Source organism: Protopterus annectens, chromosome 2.part1 (assembly GCF_019279795.1).
Source record: "Protopterus annectens isolate FY-2018-M chromosome 2.part1, PAN1.0, whole genome shotgun sequence".
In the NCBI taxonomy this organism is placed as follows: Eukaryota; Metazoa; Chordata; order Ceratodontiformes; family Protopteridae; genus Protopterus; species Protopterus annectens.
This window is the reverse complement of record NC_056729.1, coordinates 1,351,766,940-1,351,790,807: the sequence shown is the minus strand read 5'-3', so window position 1 is coordinate 1,351,790,807 and position 23,868 is coordinate 1,351,766,940. Positions and strand designations below refer to the sequence as shown.

The window sequence follows — 23,868 nt, the reverse complement described above, 5'->3', positions numbered from 1 at the left end:
ACGAGGAATTAAACCCACAGTTAGGACAGCTGTTTAATCTTAGTCTCACCTCCGGATACGCATCCAGGAGTGGTGCACAGCGACTGTGGTCCCACTCCACAAAGGCGGTGCCTCCACCGACCCTGGAAATTACCGTCCCATTAGCTTGACAAGCCTTATCTGCAAAGCCATGGAGAGGATCATAATGGATCTCATAAATAAAGACATAGGGAACTTGCAGACTTTGGATCCAACCCAGTTTGGCTTTGTCAAAGGCAGATCATGCCTTCTAAACTTGGTTGACTTTTTGAAACAGTCACCAAGGCCATTGACGAGGGAAAGGCAGTCCATACAGCCTACCTAGACCTGGCGAAGGCTTCTGATACAATACCTCACTCGGGTATCATTGAAAAACTCATCAACTTAAATGTAAACCCATACATTACAAGATGGGTTGCAAACTGGCTGAGTGACAGAACCCACAGGGTCAGAGTTGCTGGCGCCATGTCAGACTCAAAGCCTGTCACAAGTGGTGTCCCACAGGGCTCAGTCCTGGGCCCACTCTTGTTTGGCATCTACTTTTCTGAAGTACAAGCAAACACAGGAGGGTTATGGCTGACAAAGTTTGCAGATGACTGCAAACTGGGCGCCGTAGTTGAAAACACATCCGACACAGATATCCTTCAGAAGGGTCTCACAGAAACGGACAACTGGTGCCAGAGCCATGGCCTAAAGTTAAATGCCAAGAAATGCATAGTCATACCCTTCGGGAAAAATAAGGTTACCCCTAGCTACCATATAGGTGGCAATCCCTGAACACAGAAGAAGTTATTAGGGACCTGGGAACCCAGGTTGACAGTAGCCTTTCATTCGACACTCATATTGCTAAAGTAGTTAGGAAGACCTTCTACATTGCCCACCTTATCATGAAGGATTCACATCTAGATCAAGGGAAGTCCTACTCTCCCCATATTCATCACTCATCAGACCAATGAAGGAGTCCAATGCCCCATTCGAATGTATCTGACCCGACACTTGCAGCAGCTGGAGAGGCCACAAAAGTTCCTCACCAAAAGGATAAAGGGTCTCAAAAATCTGTCTTATGCTGCCTGACTGAAAGAACTCCAGTTATATTCAGTTGCTTACCGCTTGCTCAGAGGTGACCTATGCCTGACATACAAGGCCATGTCAAACCCAGATTTGATGAACATGCTTCATCTCAAAAAATCTAGATCCCTCAGAGCCACAAGGGCGGGAGACTTAAACCTCAACACGGTTATTAATAGGACGTGCTGGAGGGATAGATTCATCACCCAAAGGCTCCCTATGCTGTGGAACAAAATCCCGGTTTATGTGAGGCAGAGCACCTCGCTGGCCTTGTTAAAGAGGAATCTTGACCAATGGATGGGAGATCGCAGATACACCCCAGGGGTTACCTCAGTGTCACTGCTCGACAGAGGCACAGCAAAATAATGGGCATAGTTTCTCCAACTAAGGGTGGCGTATAAAGGGGTGGCGTAAGCCACAAAACTATGGGCTAGGCTTATAAATGCCCTCGGGCAGATAGCCTAGTATGAACCTATGAACCTATGAAGAAATTGTGGATGAAATTATAAGTAAAAGGGAGGATGTGAAACTTATGGTAGGTGATCAGCGTAATTGGCTACTTTCAAGTTTTCACCTAAATTACTTACATGTTCAACACAATTCACGTGCTGGGTAACAAACATCCCTTCAGATAATACGCCAAACAAAGCAAGACTAATAAGACCCAGAACATTTTATATAACATGTCCATTTGTGTTTTGTACCACCCAAATTGACTCTATAGCTGATTTGTAAAAGTATAAAATGTCTAGTAGTACTGGGCCCCTGATGGCCCAGTAAGTGACGTGTGTATCACCTCTAACGAGTCGCTTAGGGTTTTTAAGTTATTGATCTTTTTAGTTAGGTACCTCTATGATCTTTACAAATACTTAATGTATCTAGTGAGATACAGCCCAACAGGGGCATTGTATTATATTAATGGACAAATCAGAGCAGAATGAAAGGGGGGTAAGAACATTTTTTCATCTTGAAGATATACCTTAAGGATTTCTTTAGATCTTGAAGATATACCTTTTATAGGTTCATGGGTGTGTACTAGCCTAATGGCACTGGAGTGTTTACAAGCCTAGCCCATAGGATTACCCTACAATGTGTACTGCAAGCTAAAGGGACTTTCTAACCACTATTGCAATATGGTGGTCTAATTAAAGGGAGCTGTCCAGCATTGTTTCAAAATCTCTCGTAACATTCTCATTATGAAGTGGGGTGTTGTCTACACCGTAAGTTGTAAGGTGGGATGGTTTACGAATGTGACAATATTACAATTTTTGATTTTTAATTTGATTCTGTTTTTACTATACATATTACTAAAAAATGTAAGCTCATGTTGGAGTACCAGTCAGTTCGAGGGGAGCTTGAGGATGGCATTCAGTTTGCAATCATTCACAAACTTGGATACAGGTTTGGAAATCTGATACGTAGATGCCAAATCGCAGGAGTCCCCAGACGGATCCTTAGGGAACTCCACTGGACATCATGCTCTTTGAAGAAGCACCTGCCACCCTCACTGTGTGGGTTTTACCCATCAGCCAACTAGCAGTCCATCTAACTACATAAGAGTCATTTTGTTGCACATTTAGATTTTTTATTATGTTGACATGAGAAAAAAATGCATTGGCAAGTTCAAGGTGCACGGTATGGCCAGGATCCCCACTGTCCACTACTTGTATCACAATTTTGAAGACATTTATCAGATTCATTAGACAGGCTCCACTCATGACAAAGCCAAACTGCTGGGCATCAAGTCTGATAAGATTCACCCCTCCCTTCCAGTATTTTCAGATCAAATACCTGCATTGACACTAGTTTAGATCTCCCAAATACAAGTTCTCAAGGCACTATCCAAGGGCCAAGAATACTCTTGTCTATTGGGCTGGATAACATACCAAGGTGCCTAGTAGTTATCTTATTCAATATTCACATTAAATCAGGCTTTGTGTTGGATAAATGGAAGACAGCAACAGTCATTTTCTTGCAGAAAGGCAGGGCGTGAATGGATCTGGGTAATTATCGACCAATAAGCCTGACCATTCTCATCTGTAAGGCTATGGAAAGGATCATTATTGAACTAATAATCAGGGATATATGTTCATAGGTTCATAGGTTCATACTAGGCTATCTGCCCTAGGGCATTTATAAGCCTAGCCAGAGTGTGTTTGGCTTTCGCCACCCATTTTAAATTAATTTTGCTATGCCCTTTTTCGAGGTTAGTATACTGTGCCTGTGTCTAACAGTGACTCAGAAGTGATACCCGGGGTAAACCTACAATCTCCCATCCACTCATCAAGATTCCTCTTGAAGAGAGTCAATGAGGGACTCTGCCTAACCTGGACTGGGATTTTATTCCAGAGTGAAGGGAGCCTCTGGGTTATGAATCTGTCCCTCCAGCATGTCCTATTTATTTCAGTGCTGAGGTTCAAGTCCCGCGAGCGCGTAGCTCGATGGGATTTGGATTTTCTGAGGTGCAGCATGTCCATTAATTCTGGGTTGGACATGGCTTTATACATCAGGCACAGATCGTCTCTGAGCAGGTGGTATGCCACTGAGTAGAGCTGGAGTTTCTTTAACCGGGCAGCATATGGCATCTGTTTGAGCCCTTTGATCCTCTTGGTGAGGTACTTTTGGGGTCTTTCCAGTTGCTGCAGGTGTCTGGTAAGGTACATCCCAAAAGGGGCATTGTACTCAATTATGGGCCTGATGAGGGATGAGTAAAGAGGCACGATGACCTCCCCTGATCTAGATGTGAATCCCTTCATGATTAGGTGGGCTATATAAAATGTTTTTCTAACCACTTTGGCCACGTGGTTGTCAAATGAGAGATTGCTATCAACTTGGGTCCCCAGGTCCCTAATTACTTCTTCTGTACTTAATGGATTACCATCTATGTGGTAATTTGTGGGCACTTTGTTTTTGCCAAAGGGGATGACTATACACTTTTTGGCATTTAGCTTGAGGCCATGGCTCTGGCACCAGTTGTCTGTTTCTATGAGGCCCTTTTGGAGGATGCTTGTGTCTGCTGGAGAGTCGATTATGGCACCCAGTTTGCAGTCATCTGCGAACTTGGTCAACCACAGTCCTTCCATGCTGGCCTGTACCTCTGAGTAATATATACCGAACAAGAGAGGTCTTAGGACTGAGCCTTGTGGGATGCCACTTGTAACTGGTTTGGAGTCTGACATGGCTTCAACAATTCTAACCATGTAGTTTCTGTCCTTGAGCCAGTTTACAACCCATCTAGTGACATAGGGGTTTATATTTAAGCCGGTGAGCTTATCTATAATGCCCGAGTGGGGTATTGTATCGAAGGCTTTTGCAAGGTCCAGGTAGGCTGTGTGGACCACCTTCCCCTCGTCAATGGCCTTGGTGACTGATATAAAGAAATTGACCAGGTTTAACAGGCAGGATCTGCCCTTAACAAAGCCGAACTGGGTAGGATCCAGTGTCTGTAGGTCCCCAATATCTTTATTTATGAGGTCCATGATGATCCTTTCTATAGCTTTGCAGACCAAGCTAGTCAGACTTATGGGGCGATAGTTTCCAGGATCCTTTGAGGCACCACCTTTGTGGAGAGAGACCACTGTTGCTGTACACCACTCTTTGGGTACATATCCTGTAGTAAGGCTGAGGTTGAACATTAGTTTTATGTTTGGGTTTAGCTCTTCTTGGAGTTCATGTAGGACACAGCCCGGGACACCGTCTGGTCCCATTGATGCTGTGTTTTTTGCTTTGGAGAGGGCGGCTCTTACCTGAGCATCTGAGATGTCGGGGGGCAGCACTCTGCTGGGATAGATATTTGCCCTTTTGGTGGGGAGGGGGGGTTTGCACTGAACCTGTCAGCTAGGATGTTGGCAATGTCTGTGGGTTTGGTGTATTTTTTGTCATTTTGGACTAATTCTGAGCATATCTGGGAATTCCCACCCAGGTTCCTTACATAACTAAAGAAAGCCTTGTGATTATCCTTAGTGTCCTGTGCAATTTTTCTCAAGCTGGCCTTAGACGATTTTATGAGTGCCCATAGTTTTGCTAATACTGATCAGAGATGCCTTCCCTTTTTGGGATTTTGCTCTATCATGTAGTAGCTTCCTCCTTCTATTGTATAGTTTGTTTATGGCTGGGGTCCACCAGACAGGACGTCTGCCTTTGGAGGATTGGGTCTTGGTTTTATTTGGGATTGCATGATCCATGCATTCCTGAAGGTGTTCATAGAATGCGTTTATAAAGGATTCTGCGGTCTGGGCCATATTTTCCACAGGCCCGGGGGCTTCGAAGGATTCCACCTCGGTTTTGAGGAGTGTGAAATTTGCTTTAGAGAGGTTTTTCACTGTGGTTTTCTGGGCAGGCGGTGGGGTCGGGATGTAAATATCCAGTGAGATTAGTTTGTGGTCTAATCTTACCAGTGAGGGATACACTTCTGGTCTGGGGCATAGAGTCCCCATGTTGGTGATGATCAGGTCCAGTATGTTTTCCCCTCTTGTGGGAGTGGTAACAAGTTGTTCCATAGCATTTGAGTTTATAAATTCTAGGAACCTTTGGGCTAGGGTGTTGGAGCTAGAGTAATGCTTCCAGTCTATGTTTGGGTAGTTGAAGTCTCCCAATATAATGGTGTTTGGAGAGACCATCATATTTTCCAGTGTTCTCAGGAAGGCCGAGTGGGGTTCCTGGGTTTGGGATGGTGGTCTGTAGCAGGCTATAAACTGGAAGGCAGTTTTACCCACTGTTAGTTGCACGTGGATAGTCTCTCATGCTTCATGCTGTGCCACCAACCTGGAGGTGTGGGCATCTTTGACGAATATTGATACTCCCCCTCCTTTTGTGGTTCGATCCACATTTTGGGGCCAAGAAGAATGGTATGAGGTATAACCTGGTAGTGCTGGGGTGCTCTCGGGAGCCTTGAACCATGTTTCTGTTACTGCACAGATATCGATGTTCTCCATGCTAAGGAGAGTTTTGAGTGCTTGCATCTTGAGGTTTAGACTTCTGGCGTTGAGTAACATTACTCTTAGTTTCTTATCCCTTGTGATACCTATGGAGGTGGGTTTGTCTTTTGAGCCTTGCCTAAAAAAGGCATTATGGGGGTAGCAAGAGCCTTTGCCAATATCCGAAAGCCCAGGGGTGACAGGTGCAAGCCGTCCCTAGCGAAGCATCGTGGCTTGTTGAGCATGTCATCCCAGGCCGACAGGCATTGAATCCCCTTTGAATGACACCAATACTTAAGCCAATTGTTGAAATTGATCATCTTGTCTTCATATTGTGGCATCATTCTTGGTGAGGGTAAGATGCTACTCAAGGTCAGGGTCATACCGGCCTGGGCTACATGCTCAGAGAGCTCCTCTATGTCTCTTTTCATATAGTCCAGGGAGGTACGTCTCAGGTCATTCACACCAGCATGGACAATGACCGAGTCATATTTGTACTTGCCTTGGAGTGACCTGAGTGCTTGTGTTATGTGGCGGATCCTAGCACCCGACAGGCAGCTCACCGTGACCTTCTCCTTGTTCAGTCAGGTGAGCGGGACGTCAGTGTGCCTGATGATAGAGTCACCTATTACAAGTGTATCAGGTGTGTTGTTTAGCCTTAAGGGCTGTGACTGTTCAGCACACTGGCTTTGTGAGCTATGTGTTGCACGTGTTTTGTTTTGGGGTAGCGGTTGCTTGGGTGTCTGCTTTGGAGGTCTCTGCTGCTTAGGCAGATTTTTATTTAGAGACTTCGAGTATGTTTTTGTGTGTTTATGTGTTTGGTTTGCTGTCGTGGTAGGTCTATGTGAGACTGGAATTGTAGTGAGTGTGGTTTCCTTCTCCTCCTGACTGGTTACGCCAGTACTGAGTTGAGAGAGCTTAGCCTCCAGTTTTGCTATATGGTTGCATCTCTCACGTGTTGGAATTTGTTGGGAGGAGGAGAGGGTTGTCTGTGTACATGAAGCAGCTGTAACATTGCCTCAAGATTCCCAGATTCACCAGCTGGACCGGAGAGGAGATTGACAACTATCCTTTGGACATGCTAGAATAGCATTGGGAATTCCTTTATAATTGAAAAAAAGGGCCAATGGGGAACAAGGTACTCAAGGGGAGTTTGTGAGGGTGTAGTGCTTTTAGTTTTTTAGTGCTGACTTATATATTTGCTTTAGTGAGCAAGTGCCAGGTAACTTAAATGCAATGTGTTACAGGTAACTTAAATGCAAAAACGACAAACAGTAACTTTCTTTCAAGTGAAATAAGGAAATAAGTACAGTAAGCAATGCAGATATCACTAGGGATCCACAGAAGCGCTGAAAAGCCGCGTTTTAGGTGGAATTAGCGTTTCAGGGAAATAACAAGCAAACAGCAAGCATACAAACAAAGCTAGATTCAGCAGGCCTGGATCTAGTCTATGCTACAGCAAACAAGGTGTACCAATTTCAGTAAGAAACAGTTCAAATATACAGGCACTATAAGTACGTAACCTACAGACACTGAATTCCACCCATTTTATTTTTTCAAGGGCAGGTCCAGCCTACTTAACCTGATTGATTTCTTCAAAAAAATCATTGAAACAATGGATGAGGGAAAATCAGTGCACACTGCATGTTTGGAACTTACAAAGGCATTTGAAACCATCCTATGTTCAGAATTCAAAGTCCCTTCAACCACCTTAGTAATGCATGATAACCCTAACCCTAACATGCATCTTAACTTTAAAAAGTCCTTCACATAAAGCTACAATTACAGAAGACTACACAAGACAGCTTGAACACTCACCATGTACACATACACACATGCACACGCACATGTGCGCGCACATGGTCACACACACACACACACACACACACACACACACACACACACACACACACACACACACACACACACACACACACACACACACACACACACACACACACACACACGCACACACACTAAATCTATTCCCTAACCTAACCCAAAACATGCAGAATTGCATAGACACAAAATCTATCCCCTTACTTTTGTTGACCAACCAGAAGTCACATAAAAAAGCATTCAAACAAATGTCCTTCTGCTCATTTCATACTTCAGTTCAGTTCTATGTCACAGTTGAGTGCTGACAATTTGCTCCTATATAGACTGATGAGATCTCTCTCTCTCTATATACATATATATATATATACATATATATATATGGCTGTATAATTAATAATGTAACAATCACTATTTTGATGTCAGTTTAGTTCAGTGGTACAAAACGTCTGGCCCTGGAGCCAAATCTGGCCCTCAACACAACACCATCCAGCCCCCAGAGGGTAACCAAGTGAAAAAATGCTACGCATTGCTCCAGTCACGCAAACTTTCCAGAACGCGCTTACTTACCTAATTGACTTAAGTTGCGCGCACCTCTAATTTTAGCTCTGGAAGGAACTATTCTTTGTTGTTTATAATTTGTAGTCTGTAAACAGCAGTAATTTTCTGCAAGAGTTTGTAATAAGTCATGGATGCAAGCCAGAATAAAGTTAAATGCAAAGCTGATGTAGAAAACAGGCAATTTAATGACTGCTGTCTTAATTAAAAATGGCAGTTGCCGGTACCTATTGTTAACTCATAATGACTTACTATGTTTTGAGGTGGCCTGCAGATGCAGTAAGAATTCGTGTAGTGGCCCTCCCCACAAAAAACGTGTGCACCACTGATTTAGTTGATACCATTTGGTCAACTCAGTCAGGTGGTCCACAAGGGTACAAGATTGACCATCCTTGCTAGGGTAATATTCACTTTCCCTCCTCTGACTGTGCTCTTGTAGTTGTTATATATAATTAGCAGGAAAGTGAGGAGTGTGTGTGTGTGTGGGGGGGGGGGGGTGGCTTGTCCTCTGCAAAAACACTTGTTGCAGGTTTAGCCTGCTGTGCGATGATCCCTGAAGCACTGGAACATGTGGAGTATGTGTCAATGCTCTGTGTTTCAGTGTAACTACACTGATATTACAGATGTTGGCATTGGGATCATTTGATAATTATAGATTTTTATATATATATATATATATATATATATATATATATATATATATACACACACTTATATTTATGCACACACACACACACACACACACACACACACACACACACACACACACACACACACTAAACACTGTATCTGTATGTATCTATATTACCTCTCTGAATCCATCAAGAAGTTAGCCACTGTGACTTTGCCAAATGTATCTCTGAAGCCATCCAAAAGCTATTCACTGTGACGTTGCCAAATGTATCCCATACCTGGACCATGTCTTCACTCACTGCTGCAGCTGCTGCCTTTCTGGACACTTGCCATGGTTTGTTCAAAGCCATTGACCCTGTCTCCCCCTCTTTTGCTTGATAGATTCCCATAGAATCCACTACTTAGTTGTAAGGTTGCCAGCACGATAAGCAGCAATCACTTTTTCTTTTAGCTTCTTGCTATCACTTCAGTATCTAAAACCCTAAAAATAGGTTAATTAGGATTCTACCTCCATGGCTTTCAGTATTGCATGTTCTGCCATCAACTTTTCAAGCACTGCTTAAACATAAAGCACAGAAAACACCTTTCCAAAATAGAATTATTACTTTCCTTTTTTTTTGTATGCCCTTTTATTTCACCTAAAACAAATGAAAAAATGTTAAAGTTTTAAGTCGGACAGTATTTGCTTGTAGTAACTTGTGGAAGCACATTTCAGAGAAATGATATTTCTTCTCACGTGTATTTTGCATTTGCAAGCTGTCTATCCACTTCCAAATAGCTTCTTTATAAAGCAGTATAAAAAGTATAACTGTCCCATCATTCACAGCAGAAGCAGACATTTTCTTTTATCAGGCCATCTACATTGTAAATCGTTTGTTTGGGAGAGTAGCATTTAAGATGCTGTGTAATGATTCAGTTTCTGTCTTGTTCATAGGATATACAGATTATCAGTACAGATGAAGGCCAAGTGTTTGTGGCTGTTCAGGAGTGGTACCAAACGGACACATACAATCTCTACCTATCAGATCCAAATGGAGAATCCTATTCCATAGTCCTGGAGAACATTAGGAGCACCAAACAGCCAGAAGAAAATGTCCTCATAGATATTCTGGAGGTATGGTTGGATTCATTTACTGTACAATTCAATGTATGCTGTATTATTATTGTAAAGCATTAATAATTCACCATTTTCACCTATTTGCAGATATTTTGTTGTTTGCCACTGATTTCTGAAAATTTGCTGCATAATAATGAGAAGACATTTATGATGTTGTAAAGAGTATCTGAATGTGGCACTGCTCTGTATAATTTACTGTATTTTACGTGGTTTCTTTGCTTATAGATACTATAGTATACATGGGGAGACCTTACCTTGTGGTAGAATCTTTAATTCCTTTAAAACAAAGGTGTAGGTAATGAGACCATGTAGATAAGTTTTCTGTACATATTACCACTATATCATACACTCAGTTATTCCTTGCCTGGTTCAGACAAAAAAAAGTATTCATGCAGGTACAAGGAATAAATGTCAGTGCATTTAATTTTTGTTGTACAAATGAGAAGAACATGAGAGAAAAAGATGTAGAGAGAATACTTTTAACAGTCCGCTACCTTATGAATTTAGATGCAGTCAAGTATTGGTTTGAATATTATTACTTAAAAATCAGTAGTGTTTATAAAATAACATGTTGCAGTGAGTTTCACTGACAATGACATTATGATATGATAACTTTTGGTAGAAGGGGTGTTCTACAAAGGATTCAGTTCAAGCTTCAAAAGATTCTGCACTAGATTCATATCACAGTTTTGAAATACACAGGTCCTTTAGTTGGACTAGTAATAGATCAAAAGCAGTTATGTTATTCTTCCTTCCATTTGTTTTATGAGTCCACCAGCTTGACCTTCCTAGATGCCAAAAGAAAGATCCTGAATGGCTTGATTGCTCGAAGTATACTGAGGATGCCATTTGTTAGCTTGCTTTTGATATCAGTGTGTCTTTGTTTGTGTCTTTCGGTTTTTCCCGGTTAGGGGTTGCCAGAGCAGAACTCCGGTCTGCTAATGATTGGTAGTGGATTTTTACGTACTGGTTTACCAGCCCTGACTCACAACCTTCAACGAAGGCACGCCCCATTCACATATGCCTCCACACAGAAGACGCTCTAGCTGAGAATCAAACGAGACAACATCTTGCTATGCTACCGCAGCACCACCACCGCAGTTCAAGCAGATAAGTAAAATCCAGCTCACGCTAAAGGCGATTCAGGTCAAAATGAAGTAAAAACGTGAAAGAATCCTGAATACGGCACCACGGCTATGAATGTTACTAATAAAACTATTAAAACAATAAAATAAATAGAATAAACTTTAATTAATAAAGAAAAAACACAATGATAAACAAACCTAGGTACGATAAGTGCTTTCAGTGAAACTCACCTTCATCAGATCTTAATTTACAAAGGCTTCAATTGGTTAAAATAAGGGTGCATAACCAATCATTGTGTTTCTAATCAACACACCTACTAAATACAGCAAATCACAAATAGGTGAATAAAAACCAGGAAGTAAAAAAATGTGTATCAAGTCATTGGATAACAGTTAGAAAACCAACCAATCAATGAGTATCTTAATATTGCAATCACAAACATGTCGAGTATAGCATTAGGATGAATAATATAAAGACAAATATTCTAATGAAAAGCAGTGTGGTATGTACATTGCTTCATACATTTGGTCTCTTGATAAAAAAGTTGAGTAGCAGAGTAGCAAAAAACAATGTAACATAATCGGCTAGCTATGAAAGGACTAACTCAAAAACTGTATGTTGAATGCAAGAGTGTGTATTCACATCATTGTATAAAAACAATTATTGATTGTAATATTAAGATGCTTATTGATTGGTTGGTTTTCTAAATGTTATGGAATGACTTGATACAATCCATTGCTTCAGATGGCAGTGGATGATTGGCACTGACAGTGCAAGCTGCTTTAGTTATTACTCATCACTTGGTAAAATAAGTTTAGGACTCCCCTTGCATTCAATATGAATATTTTATTTGTTTGGCTAGTTTATTGGTATTATCTGACATTTGGAGCTGGTATCACTTCTGCATTTTTTTCTGCTGTTTAGCTGCATTGTTGCTGTTGGGCCTTCTAGTTAATTGCTCATTGGGGGCAGGCAATATATACTGTTTGCTATAGTACATTTTCTTATTGTGTTGCTTATGAATCTGGGCTGATATTTTAGAGTTTCAGATTGTTACTGCATCTCAGTCAATTTGTTTCTTATGATTGCTTTTCTGCTTCCGTGTTGTAGTGCAGCAGTTAAAAGTGCTTAGTCCACTTTGACGCCTGCTACATTCCTGCAGTTTTTATGAACAGAGCTAAACTGTTGCATCAGTGATTAAGTTAAGCTGGATTTTTGTATATTTCAAGTACTGGAAGAAAACTGTGTTCCTCTGGCAAACTTTGATTCTGTTATGGAATTACATATATCAGAACACCAAGGAGTAAATAAACAGAAAACTAATGCTCAAAACTCAAAAGGATGAAAAGCTGAGCTAAGTGTATTTAAAGGAGGCAAAGCCCACTACACCATCAATATATGGGGCTTTCCCTACACCCACAAACGTATATATATATATATATATATATATATATATATATATATATATATACACATACTCCAAGGTTGTACTATTACAGTTTTATTGGCAGATTCATATTTCTGAACTAGACTGATGTCACTAAAACAAGCATTTTCATTCCATCATTTCACAAAATTTCTCTTCAAGAATATAATAGCATTCAGATTAATGTATTGGCTTATAATACATACCTTATAATTCTTTCATTTAACTACTAATTTGGTTCATCTAGTAATACGTTGTCACCCTGGTTCATCCTACAGTTGTCACTGTGATAGTTGCTGTTCTTCCAGCACCTTGCATGTTGAGTAGTTTCTCTTAGTTCCAGTTTCAACAGTTTCATTGAGGGCATCTTCTGCACTGTAGTGTATCTCACTTGTGTCACCACTTATCATATATTCACTATATCAATATACCAGTTTCACAATTAAGCAAATCACTTTCTCCCTGGATAACTCAGTTACTCTGGATGAAAGCCATCACTTTACTATCACCCTTGGAAAAAGTAGGAGCCCTCCCAACAATGTTTGCCATTGCAGAATTTAGGAGACATGAGACCTCTCCATGGCAGACTAAACTGCTCCCCAAAACCGCTACACAACATCTTGCTGTTTCAGCTTAACTTTCATCACTATCTTTCCATACCTACCACAGATGGGCATACCCTGCCTATGCAACAGGGCAGTATTAATACTGTGACTTATCTACTAGGCCTGCAAGGGAAATGGGGCTACCTCCTCCTCTCACAAGGATTCAGTCTGAATTTCAAGAGAATTGGGGCATGTTTCACCCCAGCCCTGCTAAAACATACTTCACTACCTAACCATTTCTTTCCTCCTAATCCTTTTATTTACTTGTATAACTTTTTGAAACTATGCTTCTTTTAGTTCCCTCCAATTTATTTACCTTTTATTTATATATGTCACTTATTTCCTGTAATGATAGCCTGATGTGAAAATGTCTTCAATACCACACACACACTATAACTTCTGACCACATTTATGGAGATTTTTGCTTTTCACGTAAGCAATGTTTTTGTTGATGCTTTACCATAGTTCAGCTTTGCTGCAACATCCCAGTTTATTTATCCTAGATGGATCAGTAAAACATGAAGTTATCCATGGTTTTCATAAATGTCATCCATTACAGTCAATGGCCGTTTCTACCACATGCCCCAAATGCCATTCCACTGAAATGTTCCCAAACTGGGATGAATCCACAACTGCTGTCTGCCTGACTGAACTTGGGCAGCCCTAGTTGCCAAAAAGGTATAACTTTGCACACTATGAGGCAAGAAAAGATTATTTTGCAATGTTCAGCAGCCCTGCAAATTGCTGATAGCCTACCCCTTTCATTTTCTATCTTTTTCTTTTTTTCTTTCTTACTTTCTTTTGTTTTTGTAACTTAATACACTACATGTACTCTGCAGATGACCATTTACTAGTCCTTCCTTCCACCCTGGTCACTACTCTGCCAAAATCTTTGGCATGTCATATTTAGAAAGACTGAGTTGGAAACTGTGTGAATTAATACATTCATTCCCCGGTGTCTTGTTAAAAGCTACCTTCAAATTCTGCACCCCCCCCATTGCAAATGTTTTTATTTGCCCTGTTTTGCATGACCCCAGATAAATTACTGTTGATAGAAGGGCATTTCCCACCAACTCACAGGCACCTGAATCCCTCTCAGCAATTTGATTATCCAAAATGCATCACGAAACAAAACAAGGCCAATGTAACAAGTGTATCGTAAACCTGATAATCCTTGTCACCTTATGGAAATTCCTTCAGAGGACATGTAGAAAGCCCTGCACCATTGGTTTTCATTCCTCCCTGTTGCTCCTTATTTATTTATTTATTTATTGCATTTGTTACTGGGATAGCCGAAAAGGTCAAACACATGCCACTTTGCAATGAAGGCCTGGGAAGAAAAGCTCCACAGTAGTCACAAGTTCGACAAATGACATACAGATAGTTGATAGATAGGTTGATAGGTTGGTACTAGGCTAACTGCCCTTGCGAGCCATTTTAAGCCTAGCCACTTATCCCTTGTGAGACTCAAATCCTGTACCTTGTGTTTGTAAGGCAAGCACCTTAACCATTAGGCTACCCTCCCAACCCAAATATTTAAAACAATATGTTACAGAAACATATGAACATACAAAGAATGTAGTGAAGTACATACATATAGCAGCTATTTTTTTACAAGATTAGTGTTAAGATATACAATATGCAGTATGTTTTCCAAGACATGTTAGGAGTTGTGGTTGTTAGAGCTGACAAGGAGAGTTAGGTAGAAGCTCATAAGAAGGTGAGGAGGAAATAGTAGAGAAAAGGCCGTGACTGCTTTTGTCTAAAAAAGTTTGAGTTGTATGAAGTTATAGGCAGAGTCTGGGTAAGGACTTAGCCCAGAATGAAGCATCATCATTGCCGTAGAGCAGAAAGGTATTGCTTTAGCCAATATTGTAATGATTTAGCATTTTCAGTTTGTTTAAGAACTCTGGGTATAGAGTTTCAAATCATTGCTGTATATGAGGAGTGCCATGCGTCTCCAGTGGAATTTCGGACTTGCTTGCAGTCAGTAACAGCTTGTCCACAGACCATAGTGGTCTGGTGGATTATGCTGCTGGACCATGTTGCTTAGAATGAACACTTTTCAGGGAGGTTCATGGGTAGTGACTAATGGTGAGTGAGTTATGCAGTGTCATAGCTCAAGCCACTGAAATTGCTTTACCGGTATGCAGTGATCAGTTCGGTAGCTGTGTTTTGTGGAAAATGTTGCTATTTTGTTGTAACACTGATTTAGTGAGGAGGGTAACATGGAATGCAGATTGATGAGTATGAGGGAATAAAGAAGGGTAGGGAGAAGGAAAGAAGATGCTATGGTTGCTCTGGCTTTGTCTCTTAAGTAAGGTTTGATCTTGTAGATGGCCCCTAGTTTCTGGTGAGTTCTCTTTATTACCTGTTTTATGTGGTAGTCAAATTTCAGACTGTCATCAATGATGGCTCCTAATGGTTTGGTGTCAATTACTTGTTCTATTCCAGTATTATAGGAGGAGGTGATGGCAAATTTCTGTTTGTGGGGAACTAGTTGCTTTGGGGCGAATAGGATCAGTTTTCCTTTTTGGATTTAATATTAATTGTGAGTCTGTTAGCCATGCCTCGACTGAGGAAAGGGATTCCTGTGTTAGATGCTGCACTTTTTCAACATTATTTGCAGAACAGATTAGAGTAGAGTCATCAGCATACTGTGTGATGGATGCCTGATTAGGTGCAGTGTGGAGATCATTAGTTAAGATATTGATCAGCACAGGACCAAATATTCAGCCTTGAGGGACTTCAACTGTTACAGAAGGAAGGTGGTGAGTCATTTTCCCATTTGACTGCCTGCATCCTATTTGAGAAGGGGGCTATGAAACCAGGATGATAATGATGATAAGACCAGGCCTAATGAGGATAGTTTAAGGAATAGTTTCTGATGGGATACATTGTGAAATGCCTAGGACAGAACCAAGAATATCGCTGAGACTGAGTCTCCATTATTCCTACTCTATCTAACTTTAGGGTTAACATTTAGAAGTGCAGTTGTAGTGCTGTGGTGTGGCCAGAAGCCATGCTAGGATGAGATGAGGAGGTTATTGTCTGTAATAATATCGAGGACTTGTCAATGAATAGACTTTTCAAGTTTCTTTGACAGAGGACAAAAGATGGCTATAGGCCTGTAGTTAGATATGTCATTGAATATTCCTACTTTGTGCGATATGTTTTTTTCCAAAGTGTGGGAACATATCCTTCCTTAATTTATCTATTTATTAGGACTGACACTGGGTAGGATAAGATGTCTGCTGCTACTTTAGTATATTCAGCTGGTATTTTATCTGGGACCAGGGTGTCAGGTTTGAGTTTAAACAGTAGCTTCTTGATCATAGCAGTATATACTGGTTGGAAATAAAGGTCTTTTGACTACTTTGTAGTTTGGGGGGTAGGGGGGTGGAATGCTAATAAGAGAGTTAACTGTTTTTTATAAAATGAGTGTTGAATTGGTCAGCAATACTATTTGTATGGTTAGTTAAACATAGGGTGGGCTGTATTGACTGACCTGGATTTAGGAGATGATTGATGGCTGACCTGAAGGCTTTAGGTTCTCAGTTTCTAGTCTTGTATGGTAGTTCTTTTTTCAGTTCTGATCGTATTTTTTCTTTAGTTTTGTTAGCATTTCTTAGTTCTTTGCATAACTGAAGACTGGATATAGTACTGTACTTCTTCCATGCTTCCCATGCATTATCCCATTGTTTACTTAAGTGTTTAGAACCATGGAACAGGGCTGGTCTTAATACTTTTAGTTCTAATTGGAGCATGACTATTTAGTATATTCATGAATGTAGAGTTAAACAGGGCTATGGCTTCATCAGTGTTGACTGCTTTCAGGTTGGAGATAAACGAATCAGGCCTGAAGGAGAAATAGTTGTGAGCATTATTACATTGGTGCTGTTTTTCTTCATATGAGTAATGTCCCTTGTTAATTTCTACAAGTCTTATGGGTTTCTAATACCATGACAGGAATGGACCCCATTCCTAAGTCAAAGTATGATTAAAGTTCATGAAATTAGTACTGTTTCAATCTTTGATGCCAGTTAAAAGTGCTCTTCTCAGCACCCGCAATATACCCAGTAATGACTCCTGCAATTCGTACAGGTTTACATATATTTGTAACATGTCAAGTACGATTCTATATACTTTTTTATAAGACCAGCTGCTTCTACAACTATTGGAACTATCTGGGTATGTTTCTTCCACATTGCTCTTGTTTCTGCCTGCAAATTCTGATATTTTGTGACTTTATTTCTCTCTGTACACAAGACACTGTAGTCAATGGGAGTGGCAATTTCAATGATCAATGTTACTTTTGTTTTCTTTTCATGGACCACTAAATCCAGTTTTCTAGCATCTATCTTTTGAACTGTTGATAATGGGTGTTCCCTTGTGATGTAAACTTCATCATTTTTTGTAATGCTTTGTCAGTCATGTTTCCAGTTTTTTTCAGCCACTTCAATACCATAACATTTGCACAATCCCCAGTGCAACAGACTTGCCACATTACAATGCCTTTCAGTATACAGTCCTTCTTCCATTAGTATATCACAATCAGCAACAAGTTGTGCAACTGTTTCCAGTTCTGTTTTACAAAGCCTACATTTGTCTGTTTCTCCCACATGTTCAATGGACTTTGTAAACCAACGTGTACCCAACCCACTATCTTGTGCTACCAATATATTCACCTCTCCTTAACCATTCCTGCATTCATTCCTGATCACATGAGATTCTTCCAGAAGTTTTCTATACTTGCAACTATATTTATGCATTTTCCACATTTCTTGTCTTTTCATCTGGCCTTTCACCTTATATTTTTTATCTAGTTGTTTTAGCACATTCAGTTGCTGCCAATTTTTACCTACTTCTGGTTTGATTTCCATTCCTGCTTGACATCCATATGCTTCTGCTAGATTAAGCAGATAAGTCATCTTAGATTTATTCTCCTCATGTTTCAAAACTTTCACTATGTTTTGGACTTGTGAGGTCAGCAGATATGTGTGAAGTCACATGATTGCAGATCTATACATGTAATCAATTTCAAGTAGGCTTATCCCTCCTTCAGAACAGGGAATATATAATCCTGGTATGCACTGATTTTTTATAAATCATTTTGTGAAGATGAATTATCCTTCTTGTTTTCCTATTTTATCTATCCAACACATTTTGGGGCCAGTCAGTCACTCGAAAACTGTAAGTTAGGACAGGAAGAGCAAATTGGTTTATAACTTGAATTTTGTTCCTAGATGTCAGTGCTATTTTCAGGATTAATTTAAGTCTTCTAAAGTATTCCTTGCTAAGTTTTATTCACATTTATTCATGTTTTATTGTTGATCTTTCATCATTTCCTAAACATTTATACACTCCCTCCTGCTCACGTTCTTTTATATCACATTATTGTCCCAAACTGGTGTTTTCCTGGTGCTGCAGTTTTCCTGCTTTAAAGGTTGCTTTTGCACACTTATGAAGACAAAATTTCATTCTTATATCATCTAAAAAAGTTTTGACAATTTGCAGTTGTGCTTTCAGTTCCTCATCTGATGAACTATATACTTTTAAATTATTGACAAAGAGAAGATGAGAGGTCTTTATACACTGTTGCTTTCTAGGAGTCAACTTATAAAAGCTTTGTTTACATCAATTTCAGTGTACAGTTTATACGTCATCAGAAGACAAGTTATTGATCTATAATTTTTGGGTAGCTTCCAGGTTCACTCTTAAGAGCATTGTTTTTTCCTGTTGTTTGCCAGGTTGGTGTTTGCTGAGGGTGCATATAAGTAGTTCTTACTCATGGCTAAATCTTCATGCAAGGATTTTAATACGTTTAACCAAAAGTTAGGTACTGCATCTGGGCCTGAGGTTTTCCAGTTACAGAGGCTTTTCTTAACTTTGTTTCAATCTCTCTGGCAGTTACTTCATCCCATTTCATATCCTGTACCTTTAAACATCTTATTTTTTTCTTTTACTTATTCTAGTCATTTAGCATCTTTGTTGTGTTCCACAGGATCTTCATAAATACTTCTTCAAAATATATCTATTTCTTCTTTTTTTGATGGTCTTTCAGTTCCTTTTACCTTGTTTCCCAGTTCTCTATAAAGCTCTTTTGGGCCATCAATAACTTGCTTATTTTGTACTTTTCCTTTATAATTATCTGCGTTTCTTCTAAGTTTTTCTGCCTGTGCTGAGAGTTTTGGTTTGTCATTTGCACGACAGATCCTGATCTGTTCTAATACTGTGCATTGCTTTTATCACATCTATCTTTCTAAGTATTTTGTTGATCTGTTCCCTCTTTTATACTCTTCTAACTGACACTTCTTGTCTTAATTGCTTTATAGCTTTGTCTATTCGATACTTCCATGATGGCATTCGATTTGTCCCCTTCCTTTCCCCTCACTATCCGGTGTGCTTACAGTAGAACTTCATCAGTTATTAATTTAGCTGCACAATAATATATCCTGTTTACTTCTGTGATATTGCATGGATCTCTATGGACAGTCCTAATTACTATGTTCATTTGTTTTATCAAACTTCTGACTTGTTGGGTTTTATTAACCTTCTGCAGTCTATTTCTTTCATTGATCTTAATGTGTCTGTCTATCTCTATTAAATCAAGCAACTCTTCTCTTAGCTCATTTTCTTCTGAACTGAGGACACATTTTTTGTTTTCCATTTCTTGCAGGCATTCTGTAGAAAGTTCTATAATATCTTCCTATTGCACATTTTCTTCAGTTTCAACCTGTGCCATCCCTTGCTCTGTCTTTTGGAAACTCACTGGCCTATCATTCCTCGACATTGACTGCATCTGAGTTTCCACAGTTTCCTATTCCTTTCCTTGACATCCAGCTTCAAGTGAACATTTATACTGGTTTCCATTTGAAGGCTCCAAAATATCTTCATATGATATTTGACCAATTGCTTCCTGTTCCACTGGTTTCCCCTTAATTTGGATGCCCATTGCTCTATCCTGTTGTGGTGCTTTCTGAATTAGATTTTCTACACTGAATCCTTCATTTCACAGGTACCCAATAACCTCAGTTTCTATTTCTTTAACTTCTCCATTGCTAATCTCCTTTTTCATTTTTCCTCTTTGTCTTCTTATTTTTTGTATTGTAAAGTTTTCCTTGTCCAGAATCTTTTGCCTATATTTCTCTTCAAATATCTTTGGTACTGCTCTTTTTGTATTGGTTAATTTTTTTTTTTACTTTGCATAGATATTACACCATATTAAATCTCTTTTTCTTTCCCATGTCCATGTTTTTTCTTCAGATGTCTCCTGATCTTCCTGTTTCTCCTTACTTTAGGGACTTGTTCCATTGTGCTGCAATGCAACCTGTGTTAGACCTTCTGTACCAAATCTTATTTCTACATTTTCTCTTTTTGTTATTATTTTTTTATTGTGAAATTTTCCATATCTAGATGCCTTTGCCTGTGTTTCTCTTCAAATATCTTTGGGGCAGCCTTCTTTATATTGATTAGTTTGGCTTTTGCCTTTGCATAAATATAGCACCATATCAAATCTCTCTTTCTTTCTTATGTCCATATTTCTTTTTTATACTTTTCAGAAATCTCTAGGTTTTGTTGTTTATATTTTTACACTTCCTCAGATGCTTCTTTTTCCAAACAGATCCAAGTTTCTTGGTCTATGTACCGTTTTTCACAAATTTGTGTATTAATGAACACAACTTTTTATTTGAGGCTTCTGACAGTTTTTCTTGTGGAAGTATTTTTCTTTCCTTTAATTTCTCTCTTAATCTTTTTGCATATCTTGTATCTGGAAATACTGGGCTTTTTGCACAATAGCAACAATGCAAAATTTCTTTCTTATCCTCAACAGTCCACTCTATTGTCTTTATAGCACTTCTTTGGCCTATCAGTTTTTGAGATTTTTGTGGACTGCTATTTCCTTCTACAACAGGGGGGGCCATCCCACCCTCGGTCTGGCCTGGCCCCATTGTAGGAATGTTTCCGTATTTTGAGGATTCTACACTGTCATTTTTTCTAGTCCTGGTACCAGTGTACCTACCAGGATTGGGCAATTTTTTTATCCTGCGTTTTGTGCACCCATCTGCCTTTTGTAATTTTTGACCTACTTCTGTCCATGATATGTACTATATAAATGCAATCTATATATCAGTGTTGTCTTGATGAGATTTGGTGAAAAACAGGGTCCACATCATGAAGGTATTCAGCAAGATGTGAGCATGAATTCAATTTCAGCAATACTACTCTCCTTTGCTTGCTGACTTATCATCTATCCATTCAGGCCACACTCTCCATTCATACCCCATCTCCATTTGGACTTCCTTTTTTTGTTTATTTCTCCAGGTTTTTAAGGTTTTTAATACCATGATGGGAATGGACCCCATTCCTAAATCAAAGTACGATTAAAGTTCATGAAGTTATGAAATTAGTATTGTTTCAGTCTTTGATGTCAGCCAAAAGTGCTCCTCACAGCACCCGCAATGTATCCAGTACTGACTACTTCTGCATTTCATATGGGGTTACGTGTATTGATAAAATATCTAAATATGATTGTAGATTCTTTTTATAAGACCCTTTGCTCCTACTACTATTGCAACTGTCTGGGTATCTATATTTTACATTGCTCTCATTTCTGCATGCAGATCCTGACATTTTATGACTTTGTGTCTCTATGTACACAAGACACTGTAGTCACTGGGTGTGGCGATTTCAATGATCAACGCTACTTTTGTCTTCTTTTCATGGACCACTATATCCAGTTTTCTAGCATCTATTTTTTGAACTGTTGGCAATGGATGATCCCATGTGATGCAAACTTCATAATTTTTTGTGATGCTTTGTGGCTTATGTTTCCAGTGTTTTTCAGCCACTTCAGTACCATAATGTTTTCACAATCCCCAGTGCAACAATCTTGCCACATTATTATGCCTTTCAGTATACAGTCCCTCTGCCATTAGTATGTCACAACCAGCAATAAGGTGTGCGACTGTTTCCAATTCTGTTTTACAAAACCTACATTTGTTTGTTTCTCCCACATGTTCAATGGACTTTGTAAACCGTGTACCCAGCCCACTGTCTTGGGCCGCCAATACTAACCTTTCATCTCTTGGGCTGAATTTGCCATAACCATTTCAATGATCAACATGAGGTTCTTCCAGAAGTTTTCTGTACTTTTAGCTATTTTTATGCATTTTCCACATTTCTTGCCTTCTCATCTCGTCCTTCACCTTATATTCTTTCTTTTGTTTTTTGGCACATTCAGTTGCTGCCTGATTTTTTAACTACTTCTAGTTTTATTTCCATTCCTGCTTGATGCTGATATGCTTCTGCTAGATTAAGCAGAGAAGTCATCTTAGATTTATTCTCATGTTTCAAAACTTTCACTACATTTGGGTCTTATGAGGTCAGCAGATATGTGTGTAGTCCCATGACTGCAGATCTATACATGTAATCATTTTCAAGGAAGCCCATCTCTCCTTTAGAAAGTGGAATATATAATCTTGGTATGCACTGATTTTTATAAATCATTTTGGGAGCATGAAGCATCCTTCTTGTTTTCCTATCTAATCTAGCCAACACTTTTTGGAGTCAGTCAATCACTCCAAAACTGAAAGTTAGTACAAGAAGAGCAAATTGGTTTATAGCTTGGATTTTGTTTCTAGATGTCAATGCTATTTTCAAGATTAATTTAAGTATTCTAAAGTATTCCATGCAAAGATTTATTCATATTTGTTCATGTTTTATTGTTGATCCTTCATCAATTCCCAAATATTTATATACTCCCTCTTGCTCAAGTTCTTTTATATTACATTCTTGTCCTAAAATGTTTTCCTGATGCTGCAGATTTCCTCCTTTAAAGGTTGCTTTTGCACATTTATCAAGACCAAATGACATTCTTTTATGATCAGAAAAAGTTTTGACAACTTGCAGTTGTGCTTTCAGTTCCTCATCTGATGAGCTATACAGTTTTAAATCATCGACAAAGAGAAGATGAGAAGTCTTTACACTTTGTTGTTTTCTAGGAGCCAAATTGTAGCCATGGCCTAATCTGTTAAATACCACAGCTTAATAGGTTAAGGGCAAGACAGAATAGCAGTGGTGACAGAGCGTTACCATGGAATATCCCACTTTGAATTGTTATCCCTGGGATAATATTTTTTTCTTTGGTATGCCTTAATTGCAAAGGGGTCTGCCATTGTTTCATAGTCACAGTAATCTCATCGATCAGTGTAGGGTACATTTTAAGCACTCTTTTATCCATGAATGTAGGATACTATCAAATACTTTTTTGTAGTCAATCCATGCCATACTTAGATTCTTCCCCTTTTTGCAGTTCTCCCCTATGACTATTTAACACAAAATGATCCTTTCTTCCATATGACTTTTTCATTGCCCTTTTGTTCTATTGCCATAAATTAGGTTTCTTCTAAATAAGTATAAACTCTGTTGGCATCAATTCCCGTATACAGTTTAGACGTTGTCGGAAGACAAGTTATTGGTCTATAATTTTTAGGGTAGCTTGCAGGTTCACTCTTAAGTAGGAGCATTGTTTTTCCTGTTGTTAGCCAGGTTGGTGTCTGTTTGAGGTGCATATATAAATAGTCCTTACTCATGGCTAAATCT

General features: G+C 39.4%; 1 protein-coding gene across 1 annotated transcript in view; it reads left to right on the top strand.

Annotated features, from left to right (window-relative positions):
• The window catches only part of SORCS2 (sortilin related VPS10 domain containing receptor 2), a 2,271,537-nt gene that overhangs the window by 1,463,987 nt on the left and 783,682 nt on the right, over window positions 1–23,868 (top strand). The window contains exon 8 of the mRNA XM_044063564.1: window positions 9,964–10,143. Coding sequence (XP_043919499.1) covers window positions 9,964–10,143 — 180 coding nt within the window. The remainder of the gene's footprint in view (window positions 1–9,963; window positions 10,144–23,868) is intronic.